Source organism: Genypterus blacodes, unplaced genomic scaffold, assembly GCF_046128005.1.
Source record: "Genypterus blacodes isolate CSIRO-AG114 ecotype Tasmania unplaced genomic scaffold, CSIRO-AGI_Gbla_v1 ptg000005l_1, whole genome shotgun sequence".
NCBI lineage: Eukaryota > Metazoa > Chordata > Actinopteri > Ophidiiformes > Ophidiidae > Genypterus > Genypterus blacodes.
The window spans coordinates 899,255-910,657 of NW_027466819.1; the positions used below are offsets into that span (position 1 = coordinate 899,255).

Genomic DNA, 11,403 nt, shown 5'->3' on the forward strand with positions numbered 1-11,403 from the left:
GACGAGTTGATTCTACTGTTGGATTCAAAGCCCGGGTGCAAAGATAAAAAGACTTTGGTTTGGTTTTCCACTGGAGCCTTCAGGTTTCAGCCACTCTCCAGTCCATAATGCTGCATCACTGCCTCATATCCTTATATGGAAGGTGCTGGAAACCAAAAATACAAAATCTGGTTTGATGTCCTGATTTGCAAAGGTGAAGACATCCATGTTAGGATAAACAAGAAGGCCGATGATGTTACCTGAGGAAGTCGGGCGCCCGGACGATCATGTGCTGGAAGTCCTCCAGCGACAGGCGTCCGTCGTTGTCCATGTCGGCCTCGTCTAAGACCTTCTCGCACACCATCCTCACCTCGTCCTCCGTCAGCTCGTTGCGGGTCAGCTTGTTCAGCGTCTTCTCCAAGTCCGACTTGCAGAGGAAGTCGTCGTCGTTGAAATCTTGCAGAGAAAGTGGTAAGATTGACACTCGCACACTTATTATGTTCAATCACAGAAGATTTGGCCTCGCATTGAAATGTGTAAATGTCTCGGTAAACCAGTCTCACCTCACTTCACCATTTATCAAACACTCCATTATTCTCTCTCTCTCTCTCTCTCTCTCTCTCTCTCTCTCTCTCTCTCTCTGTGCTTTTTGATATCAGTCGTCCTTAATTATCTCCTCTCTTCTCCCGGTTTGAATAATGGATGTTGGGTTCTGTTGACCCGTGACCATGGTTATGTGTATGTAACTTCTTCATCTGTCAGCGTTTGTTAATTAGGAGGACAAAGGCACTGAGCACAAACTGGGCTTTGACACACCGTTTGCTTCTATAATGGGGCTGCTTAATCATTTATAACATTCCCTGCACCTCCCATCATGCTTAAAGCTCCACAACCCTTCAACTTCGGACTCCCCCCCCCCCCCCCCCCCCCCCCCCGTGATATCCTGTCATGAAACATCCTGGTTAAAACATCAGGCCGGTAGATTCCCAATGGTTTTAAAGTTAAACAAAGGATTGTGGGATTCTGGTACACGAAATTTTAATTATTATTTTTTTTTTACATTGACACACATTTGGATAAACCCCATGAAAATTGTCAGGTAACATAGGAATGTAGTTTTACCGTAGATTTTAAAAGCATAGTAGGCTTTGAGATCACGTGGCGCCATCTCACTCATGACTGAAAACATGTCCAGGAAGTCGTCCAGTGTCATGTTTCCCTCTCCATCCTCAGAGAAAACCTCAGCAATCCTCTGACGAAAGGGATTATCCTAGACGAGGGGCAGACACAGGAATAACAGGGAATTTCTGTGAAGAATTCCATGCAGGGATTAGGAATTGGTTTGTGTTTCACTGCTTTTTTGTTCCTGTTTTTCACTCCGAGCACTAGAATGTGCTTTTGTTTAATTTCTGCATCATGTTGATTAAATAAAACCCTCTATTCCTTGAAAGTGAACAGCCTAATCTTCCCAGTGTGACTTTCCCTTTCACAGGAGAGGCTGAACATGGTAAACACAGAGTTGACACACCGTGTTGAGCCTTTGGTCATTATGTAAAGAAGCAGATAAGTGATGCAAATCCTCTTAAGATGCCCTGTGGGACCAACTGGCACTCTTCAAGTTTAAAGGAATCGGGTAACGTATAACCTTTCAAAAGAATTCTGTCGATTAGTTGGCCATTAATTATGGATTTGCGACACAGGGAGAGCGGGTCTGCGGGGCGTGCACGGGCCAGTGGGTCTACCTTCAGCTCGGGCATGCTGCCAATCAGCTCATATGGTAACTTCACATCTGGCTGGTTGGTGTAGTCAAGGGGGACGAGCTGCGGTGCCAAATCCCGATAGCGGTCGAACAGCCTGGATTAAAAGATGTTTATAAAAGATTAACTTTAACATATTGAATTGCATGATACAGTATTTTTGCATACAACATAGCTGTTGGTTGCGGATGCAGTAATATCTTCCATCCCTATCCTGGTTATAGCAAACACAGCAGTCGCCAGAGGTTAAGGTTTGTCACAGAGTTTGTCTATTTTAAAAGTGTGACGTCAGTGGGAAATGCCCCGTGGCAGCTTTGGTCTATTTTAGATTAATAGAATTGTATAATGCAGAACAGAAGCACAAAGCCACTCTGTCGGAAGGGAAGGTTAAATAACATTTCAGGATAAATGGAGAGAAGATTAAAGGCTCACCTGAGAATTTCTTTTCTTGTGAAATAAGTACAGTCCTGTAAATACAATCGTTATTCTACCAGTGCACAGGTAAATCATCCTTTTTTACAAATGTGAAACTATTCGGAACAAACAGGGATATACCAAATAAAAACACCTGTGCAAGACAAATTCTTTCAAACAGATTGAAAGTAAGAGAGTGAGAAAGGAGTGAATCTCTTGCCTGATAGGTGTCCAGCTGCTGTGCGGTAAAGATGGTCTGTTTATTTCCCATTTCTGAACGCACAAACGCAGAGCCTCAGGTCCATTGCTGCTCAAACATCAGGTGCCTCTAAAGGGTCTGTGGGTATGTCAGATATGAAATACCGGGACAAAAGGAAGCCACAGCCAAAGAGGAGATCAGGTGTCAGCTGCCATCGGGCCCTTTGGTCCCTGTTATAATGGCAGCATTTCATCGTTTTCTTCATCATGAATAGCGGCCCCTTTGACAGTGAACAAGGGCTGTCGTCCAGCATCATGCCAAGTGGTATCAACCCCCTTAGTGCCACTCTATGGCCAACGCCTCGCGGGCCGCTCGGGTTACACTCTTTAGAGACAGGGTTTTGTAGTGGGCAAATAGACGTTTTGATGGGAGGCAGCTTTTGTTCTACGAGAGAAATTGATGGTTGGATATTCGCCTGCCTTTAGCTCAGCTGCAGCAGTGTAACATGAATACTTTCACAATGTGCATCACTAAAACAAAACAAATAGATTTGCATTTTAAGCATTTGATTATTTTGCCTTTAAGGCAAACTTCTCGTCACTGAAGTTTGAAGAAGACCTGTTTGTCATAGTATAGAGCCGCAGCCCATCTCATCACAGCTGACTTTGGCGCCCTGAGTGACTTTCTTATCTGGATATCAGCCACAGAATTGCTGATAAAGGAAGTAGTCATTGATTACTTTGCTTCTTTCCCTGGCAGTGGACAAAAGCTGTAGTAATGTTTGGGGTGTTGCTGTATTAAGCCTCTCTTTCTCTCTCTCTCTCTCTCTCTCCCTGAGTAAACTTCTCTAGGATGCTGGCCTGGGGGGAAGGCAGGAGCTGGTTAAGTAGGAGGACGTCCTCGGCGTCAGGCAGGTTTTAGTCTGAGAAGCAGGAAAGATCCATCCATTCTGTGACACGTCTACAACGGGGCTAGACGCAAAAGAAAGGTAATGGCTCTATTTTCATTTCATCTCTCATGGTTGCTGTGTGATCTTACCAGCTTTGAGGTCTCTTTGTTTATTGCATATCATCTTTTGAATATCCCTGTATTTATCCTTTATCTGTGTGCTTCTGTCTCTCTCTGCAGTTTAGAGAAATGCCTCCAAATTCCAGTGACTCCACTAAATTTGATACCATTCACATGCCGGATCCCGAGGAAACACAAAAGCGCCAGAAGGATCCAGATCCTGAGCGTTTCCTATCTTCCCCCAAGCCTCGGCCGGACGTCTCGGGTTTTCTCAAGAGACATGCTTCTGCTCTGCTCACGCTCTCTGCTATTGCTGGAGGTAGGAGGAACATTCCCCCTCATTTCAACTGAATTCTGTTCATAGAGCACAAACCTTCCTCTTGTATTCCTTTATAATTGCTTGTAGTAGAAAGATATCCACCCTTTGGATCAACTTTGAACATCTGAAAATCACTAAAACCCTCTATGTGCATATACTCTGTATATTGGACGCAGCAGATGCTATTACAGGAGGCAAGAAGTGGGAAACATGAACGGGTCTCTCCTTTACACTAAGGACTAAATCAAATACTTTCTTGCTGTTTGCTGGAACAATTTTCTGTTTTCGTTCATGACACAGATTTCCCCTTCGAATTCATCCGGTCACTAAAGTTATCCTGTCCTACTTTACAGAATAGATTGAGCAATATTCACGTTCATTCTCAATTTCTCCTCATTCTGCTGAGAAGGAAATTATAAACGGTTAAACTCTTAGAGGACAAGTTTTCAGTAAACAGAAGCCTGCTATAAATATTCCCTGCCTTGTATTTGAATACATAAATAGACATTGTGTGCTTGAAACAATTGCATCATCCCTTTCAACTGTTTCTGAAAGTTCTTCTTCCTGATGGAGGATCTGTTTGTCTCCAGATTAGTTTGTCTTTGTCTGATAGTTGTTGCGTTTATTTACTTTTAACACAGCCTTTGTCATTCAGTCGTCTGTAGGAAAAAAGGACGCCAGAGGGAGAAACACCCGAGTCAGTTTATTCCAAGAGCAAACTTTACACAGAGGATTTTCGACACCTTTGTATAAGCAATCCTTTGTTATCAGTGGCGTCAAACAGGAATTTCACGAAGCCTGAATACAGACACTTGTGGTAAAACAGCTACATTGAGCAAAGGAGTTGGCCATAGAGGATGATGAAGAGATGATCACTGCATCACTATGGGTGCTCCTGTGTTCATGCCATTCAAGAGTTTAGTGGAACCTATAGACAGTGCTGCAACCCAGACCAGATCAGCACCACACATGACCCAGTACCTAGTTCAGGGCTGGAGCTGACAGGCGTCTCCAGCTACGACTGGCACTCAGTCGTAGCCGGGAATGCTGGCCTCCTGTTCATTACTGACACCCAGTCGGGACGGTCATTTCCTGTGTGGCACGGGGGTCGTAGTCAGCGTCCTGCTGGCCTCATCCATCAATGTCTAGAGTGGAGGACGCAGTCACTTTAGGCCGCCAAAAGCAGCAGGATGCAGACGTTTGGTAGGCGGCGCTCCGCTTGTGGCAAAGGCGGCGAGGCCTCTGCTGGGGGCACTTCCTCTGTGTCAAAGGCCTCCTGGGCCACATGAGAAACTGAAGCCTTCATGACGCTGAGGCTGTAGGTTCTCTTCCCTGCAGCACATTCTCCACAACAACACTGTACAGCCCCTTAACGGGCCACAGTATATTTACCCGCCTGCTGGGTGAATTCCCCACACTCGCTATCCCAAAGGCTGAGGTCAGGAACATGGGGCGCCGTGGAATAGTTGATCATTCCAGCAGCCCTAGGACTTCCCCCTTTATGTACATATTGGACATTTGCTTTATTAGTTGTGGTTGCTCTTTCATGAGGACAGTGTGTTTGCACATTAGTTGTCCCCATTGTCGATAGCCATGATTGTGACTTTGATGTAGCTCACTACCCTCGCTTCTCACCCGATCTCAGACTTTTGTCTCTTCTCACACGTGACAAAGGCTTGTAACTGGAATTTGACAGTACAGTTCTTCTGATACCGAGAAGAAATCCCTGAATCCATTTCCGTTTAAAGGAGACTGTGTTAAAAAGTCTTCTATGGCAGACTCAGTATATTTCAATTACCATATGTGCATGCTGACCTACATTTGTGTTTGATTTGTATTACACAGGCATCTGCCTTGGCTTTTCTCTGCGACTGGCTAATTTGACAACCAAGCAGGTGAAATACATCTGCTTCCCTGGAGAGCTGATGCTCAGGATGCTGCAGATGCTGGTGCTTCCTCTTGTTATCTCCAGTGTGATTACAGGTACTCAAAACTAAATGACTGCATACATGCACTTACTGGGAATCTATCTTGTGCTTTAAGAGTAATTTGTAACTCAGAGAGGTCACACTCACAATGTCCTCTTCTATTTCAGGCATGTCGTTTATGGACAGAAAGGTTTATGGGAAAATGGCGATCCAGGCCTTTAGCTATTACATAGGGACCACATTCTGTGCCATCCTCACTGGCATTGTCCTGGTTATGCTCATCCAGCCAGGCAAACATAAAGGGAACTACATAGTGTTCTCTGGTGGCCATGTGGAGCCGGTGCAGACGGTTGATGCCTTTCTGGATCTGATCAGGTGTGTATTAAACGTATTTCTATACAACTGAGAGGCAGAGAATGACCATGTGTTTTTGAATATACAATCTAAACCTGATCTGTCTGTGTGTTTTGTAGAAACATGTTTCCTCCGAGTCTGGTGGAAGCTTGTTTCAGAAAGGTGAGATCTGCAATGACACGAATGCTTTTCTTTGTTTTTCTGTCTGTCCGTCCGTCTTTTGCTGACATTTTTTTCTTTTCTGTCTTTTATTTATTTAGTATAAAACTGCTTATAACATTATCAACTCCACAACAACACTTCTTGAGGACAATTTGACTGAGATTGAGACGAGTAAGTCATCATACTATCATCACTATTCATCATTATAATCATGAATCCCTTCACAACATGCCCCTAACTCTGCCACTGTGACTCAGTTGAAAAGATGCCGAAGCCAGGAACTGTAGATGGAGTCAATGTCCTGGGTCTGGTGATCTTCTGTGTGGGGTTTGGCCTCATCCTGGGCAGCTTGGAGGATCAGGGGAAACCTCTGAGGGACCTGTTTGACTGCATGAATGCCATCGTTATGCGTCTGGTCACCATAGCCATTTGGTAAGAATAAGCAGCAAACAAAGCAGCAACAAAGCACTGATTCTGTTCCTGCTATCACTGAATTTCATCCATATCATGTCGTCTCCACAGGTATTCTCCAGTGGGAATCATCTTCCTGATTGGAGGACAGATTATGCAGATGAAAGACCTAGGGGTGATGGGTAACCACCTGGCCATGTACACACTGTGTGTGATCACTGGCCTGTTCATTCACGGCTTTGTCACCCTTCCGGCCATCTATTTTGCGGTCACGAGAAAGAATCCCTACGTGTTTATGAGTGGTTTGCTCCACGCTCTCGTCACTGCATTTGGGACCGCATCCAGGTGAGTCCTTAAAGGAAGTAGTTCAGTAGATTATACTCAACTTGTTATTTGATTATACATGCTTTTAATACGCTCAGTTTAAAGCTATTAAAGTAATACAAGCTTTATTTCTTTTCCCAGTTCTGCAACTCTTCCCGTAACCATCCAATGCCTGCAGAGGCACTGCATGGACAAAAGGGTGATGCGCTTCGTGCTGCCTTTAGGTGCCATCACCACCATGGATGGGACGGCACTCTATGAGGCGGTGGCGGCCATATTTATCGCCCAAATGAATGATGTGGAACTGAACTTGGGTCATGTCACCATCATCATGTAAGTTCTGTCTGTCTCTCTGTCTGTCTGTCTGTCTGTCTACACATCTATTAAATATCTGCATCTTTACTACATTTGTAACGTTTTATAACAAATCAATGAATTAATCAATCAATGTATTCCTAAGGTGTGTAACGTTATTATTCATTATTGTCTCTACAGCATCACTTCCACGACCTCAACAATTGGGGCTACAAGCATCCCCCAGGCCGGCCTGGTTACCTTAGTGATGGTGTTGACATCGGTTGGACTGCCTGCTGAAAACATAACATTTATCATCGCAGTAGATTGTATACTGTAAGTATGAGAGAGTGTGTGTGTGTGTGTGTGTGTGTGTGTGATTTTCCTCATGATCAGACGTGAACGACTTGTGTATATGCATTGATTGTGGCTCAAAGTTGCACTCATGATATAGAAACTACAAATCGCACAAATCCTAACCTCAGAACTTTTGTGCTCGTTTGTGAACAGAGATCGCTTGAGGACGGCCACCAACGTGCTGGGTGACTGTTACGGTGTGGGCGTGGTGCAGCACCTCTGCAAAGACACACTTCCTGCTAAGGTGTGCTTGGTCGAGGAAAAAGAAGAGAATCCCAAGTGAGCAAATAACAATGTGCAACGTTTACTACACGTCCACATCAATGTTGTGTTTTTTGTCCAAGTACACACAAGATTACTTACGATGGCAGTATATATTTTTATATTGATTGGCAATAGAGAAACTGAACTGTCTGGCTGGATCCAGTCATTTTGTGGAGCGTTTTAAGTAATAGTATTGGTTTCGCTATAGATAAGTAATATATTAATGAAAGGGTTAATCCCAGTATGAAGTATTTGACTGTGTGGGAGAACTGCTGGAACATTGTTCTTCATATGCAAACTGTTCAGTTGAGACATGAATTCACTCTGCGATGTTTTATGTAAAACATTTATTCTGACTGAATCTTAATTCATAACGGAAAACAAAACATATACACATTTACATCTTACACAGGATATCACATCCTTCACTGTCATATATTATAATTTATGCTTATATACATATATTACAATTCCACACGGGGGCCTCGGCACATCATCGTTCATTGTTGTTAAAGTGTCAAAGGGCAGCCGGCTGTCTTTGTGCCAAATCCCCACTGCTGAAATGTATGTTTTATTTATTGAATAAACACCTTTACTGCCCAACGTGTGTGAGGTGTCAGTGGCATCCACAGCTTCCTGCCACCATGTCGTTATACTGTTTGAGCACCACATTCTCATCCTCATCAAAGTAGAGCAGGTTGATGGAGAAAAGCTTGTCGGGTACGCAGCACGGCGTCTCGATGCCTTTGACCAGCTTCAGGGCGTTGATGATGGACTGGACAGTGGCGTGGTTGGTGGGCCTCATGTTCTGACCCAGAGGGAAGGGGCAGGTGCCTTTGCAGTGGTAAGCGTTGTAGCCTCGCGGAGACACGATCCAGCCCGACCAGCCGATCTCCTCAAAGTCCACGTAGAGGGGCAGACGCTGGCAGTGCATGGACACGCCTTCCTCCTCCATGTAGTCGACAGAGCGAGCGGTGCGGGAGGCCGGACCTGCCTGAGGAAGGTTGGGCAATGCTGAGGAATCGTTAATGTCTGGGGGAAGAAAAGAGAACTTTGGGTTAGGAAACATAGCAATGCATGTTTATGTTAATCTTCCTTAAATGTAAGGAGAGGTTAAGGCAGCATGTTAGGACTTAAGATACTAGCAGAATCAGGAAGAGGAAGCATAACAGCACAGCGGCCTTACCCGTGATCTCAGGCGTAGCTGAGCGTCTGCCATCGTCGGTGAAGAGCACCAGCATGGGCTGCTTGCTCTGATGGTGGTTGCGCCCCGAAGCAAAGCGGATCAATTTCATATCCATCTGGCTTCCTCCGATTGTCCGGACCACCACCTGGAGCCCCAGGTTACTGTCTTCATCTGCCATCCAGGAGCGGACCTTTCATGAGAGACGTTCAGGTCAGTTACAACACAGAAAGACACCCAGAGGACGTTGTGTTTTACTTGTAATATTAATCTGTAACTTAAAGAAGAGGTGTAAACTCACTGCTTGTGTAATGGTGAACACTTCCCAGCCAGTGGAGTGGACTGGGATGAGGCGGGAGGACAGCAGCTTCCTCTCCTGCGTCAGGTTGAATCTGGCAGCATCAAGCATCTGATACACACTGACCTGAAAGAAAGAGAAGACATCAGCATAAGATGTGTGTTTGCAGCTGAAGCAGCAGCCGGATTGATTGATTGATTATATTTCACTATCACAAAGTTTCTAACGTTACTTTCTGATTCCCCTACCTGACAGAAATGATGCCTGTTGAATGTAGCAGATGTCTGAGGCCTCAGCTTGAAGAGATGAAGCTCAGCGGTGAGTACCTTCTCAGATCTGGCAACCGTAGACAAATTGAACCTGAACTCGACCTGCTCACTGTGCACTGCGGAGGGAAATGAGATCATTAGAGACTCGAACTAAGAAAATCCAAACATCTACAACAACTTAAATGAAACACATTTACGCGCAAATCGGCTCTTACATTTGTCAAAGAAGCTGCGGACCGTGTTCCCCTCCAGCAGATACGGATCTTTGGTCACTCCGTCCACATCTGCGACGGTGTTGTACAGGTCCAACATGTACTGGGGCGGCTGCTTGTGGTCTCGGGTGAGGGGGGGGTCATCCATCCCAAAGACCTCCAGAAGCCTCTTAATGGCGGCCGATCTGACCTCCTCGGACTCGTTCTCCCGGCCGTAATGGTTCTCTAGGTAGTTGAGCGAAGGACGCGCAATGGCGGCGCACAACAAGTGAGCAAAGGTGATGAGAAACAGCAGCATGTCTGGAGGTATAAAGTAGTTCCACTGGCGCGTCGGGCGTCTCCAAATTGCGCACAGCCGGTCAGCCAGTCGGAGTTAGAGTGACTCCAGGTTCCAGGAGGCTCCACTTTTTATATCAAACGCTCCCCCGGCTTTGGCAAACAGCAGTAAAGATGCTATTTGGTCGCAAATGTAAATCACCAATCAGCGAATGTAAAGGGAGACTAATGGCGGCGTTAACAAGGTGTGAACGTCCCCACATCTGCCAATAAAGTCTCAAATATACGAAATCCACCGCTGAAACAACTCCTTACTATCATCAGGGCCGTGAATGCTGTGGAGTCACTGTATGTCTTTGTTTATTATTCATGGTGGTAGAAAATGTGAAGGTTATGGACAGAATCTGGCCGGAGGCGATATTTTGAGGAAGTCTTCTCACCGCGGGAGGTTCGCTGCCCCTGAATGAATCCATTACTTTAGAATAATAGGCGCTGTGTGTTAGGGGGAAACCAATTAGCGCGATGAATAAGCGGGTGTTGCAGGCTGCACCGCCGCACATTAACATAACCGCTCATCCACTTAGACATGGAGAACCATCGCAGAGCTGAAACCTTTATTTCTCCATAATTACCAACCATACAACGACGTTAAATCTGATTAAATGCAAAGTACCACACGCGACAATGAAAGAGGGTGTAATATACAAGTTTGCTGCTTTGTTTATCTCCTTATTGACACGCGAAATTAGATTGATCCAGCTGAAGAAACTGGAATAAACATCCCATTCCTCCTAAGTAATTCTGTAAACATTCTTGTTTTTATTGATCCTGTATGTGGAGCAGACGCAGTTATTTGCGGATGAATCCAGAAGTGGCACACTGCGCCATTTGGTGCCTTTGATCTTACAATTTACAACATTGAAACAACTGCATCTCCCTCAGTACAGTAAACATCAGAGAGGTCAGAGTGTTTTCTTCATGCAAACAAGTCATAAAACGCTCCTTTATTCGCTTGAAGATTCTAGTGGAGGACAAACGTGCTTTTTCACACGTTGATACCAAAATAACTGCACGTGTGTCTGTGCGTGTGTGTGTGTTTGCGAAGGGACATTTGAAAATCAACTGCTCTCATTTCCACTTTTCCATCCTTTCTCTCTTAAATTTATAGATTTCATCGATTATTTTTACTTACACCGTTGGTAATGACTTTTTATCTTCTACTTATGTAGTCTGTGTTAAAATCAACCGAGATGTATGAGTGTATATATTTTTTAACATCTGTAAGCATCTGTTCTGAAAAGGTCAGAAAGTGGTGTAGCTGAGATATAACTTCAGAAAAATTCTTCTTCATCTTTCAATGGTAGATAGATTAGGCAGAGTATTTGTTTATTTGTG

General features: G+C 44.7%; 3 protein-coding genes across 4 annotated transcripts; 1 reads left to right on the forward strand and 2 right to left on the reverse strand.

Annotated features, from left to right (window-relative positions):
• Positions 1-123: 123 nt before the first annotated feature.
• On the reverse strand, positions 124-2,421 carry cib3 (calcium and integrin binding family member 3). Of its 2 annotated transcripts, XM_076148739.1 has the most exons (6): positions 2,371-2,421; positions 2,169-2,203; positions 1,722-1,833; positions 1,102-1,249; positions 240-435; positions 124-145 (listed from the first exon to the last, which is right to left on the reverse strand). In XM_076148739.1, the coding sequence occupies exons 1-6, from the start codon at positions 2,419-2,421 to the stop codon at positions 124-126; spliced, it is 564 nt and encodes a 187-aa protein (XP_076004854.1). The 2 variants fall into 2 exon arrangements, with proteins under 2 accessions (XP_076004854.1, XP_076004862.1); XM_076148747.1 differs by lacking the exons at positions 1,722-1,833; positions 2,169-2,203.
• Positions 2,422-3,481: 1,060 nt separating this feature from the next.
• On the forward strand, positions 3,482-8,324 carry LOC142996603 (excitatory amino acid transporter 1-like). Its single transcript, XM_076147577.1, has 10 exons — positions 3,482-3,676; positions 5,522-5,659; positions 5,772-5,979; positions 6,078-6,120; positions 6,219-6,291; positions 6,378-6,552; positions 6,643-6,876; positions 6,997-7,188; positions 7,351-7,485; positions 7,660-8,324. Exons 1-10 carry the CDS (start codon positions 3,487-3,489, stop codon positions 7,787-7,789), a joined length of 1,518 nt encoding a protein of 505 aa, XP_076003692.1. The 5' UTR covers positions 3,482-3,486; the 3' UTR covers positions 7,790-8,324.
• Positions 8,325-8,386: 62 nt separating this feature from the next.
• Positions 8,387-10,030, reverse strand: admp (anti-dorsalizing morphogenic protein). The gene is made up of 5 exons (XM_076149301.1): positions 9,736-10,030; positions 9,500-9,636; positions 9,255-9,377; positions 8,957-9,146; positions 8,387-8,802 (listed from the first exon to the last, which is right to left on the reverse strand). Exons 1-5 carry the CDS (start codon positions 10,028-10,030, stop codon positions 8,387-8,389), a joined length of 1,161 nt encoding a protein of 386 aa, XP_076005416.1.
• Positions 10,031-11,403: the final 1,373 nt, after the last annotated feature.

What these genes read in the sequence shown, in the direction of transcription:
- cib3 (XM_076148739.1), bottom strand. Translation starts at nt 2,421, where the DNA reads ATGGGAAATAAACAGACCATCTTTACCGCACAGCAGCTGGACACCTAT. An exon ending in AGCAGCTGGACACCTATCAG is followed by an intron (nt 2,204 to 2,370) that starts GCAAGAGATTCA and finishes TTGTATTTACAG; the next exon opens with GACTGTACTTATTTCACAAG. An exon ending in ACAAGAAAAGAAATTCTCAG is followed by an intron (nt 1,834 to 2,168) that starts GTGAGCCTTTAA and finishes CTTTTAATCCAG; the next exon opens with GCTGTTCGACCGCTATCGGG.
- LOC142996603 (XM_076147577.1), top strand. Translation starts at nt 3,487, where the DNA reads ATGCCTCCAAATTCCAGTGACTCCACTAAATTTGATACCATTCACATG. An exon ending in CTGGTCACCATAGCCATTTG is followed by an intron (nt 6,553 to 6,642) that starts GTAAGAATAAGC and finishes TCGTCTCCACAG; the next exon opens with GTATTCTCCAGTGGGAATCA. An exon ending in GCATTTGGGACCGCATCCAG is followed by an intron (nt 6,877 to 6,996) that starts GTGAGTCCTTAA and finishes TTCTTTTCCCAG; the next exon opens with TTCTGCAACTCTTCCCGTAA.
- admp (XM_076149301.1), bottom strand. Translation starts at nt 10,030, where the DNA reads ATGCTGCTGTTTCTCATCACCTTTGCTCACTTGTTGTGCGCCGCCATT. An exon ending in ACAGGCATCATTTCTGTCAG is followed by an intron (nt 9,378 to 9,499) that starts GTAGGGGAATCA and finishes TCTTTCTTTCAG; the next exon opens with GTCAGTGTGTATCAGATGCT. An exon ending in TGTTCACCATTACACAAGCA is followed by an intron (nt 9,147 to 9,254) that starts GTGAGTTTACAC and finishes CTCTCATGAAAG; the next exon opens with GTCCGCTCCTGGATGGCAGA.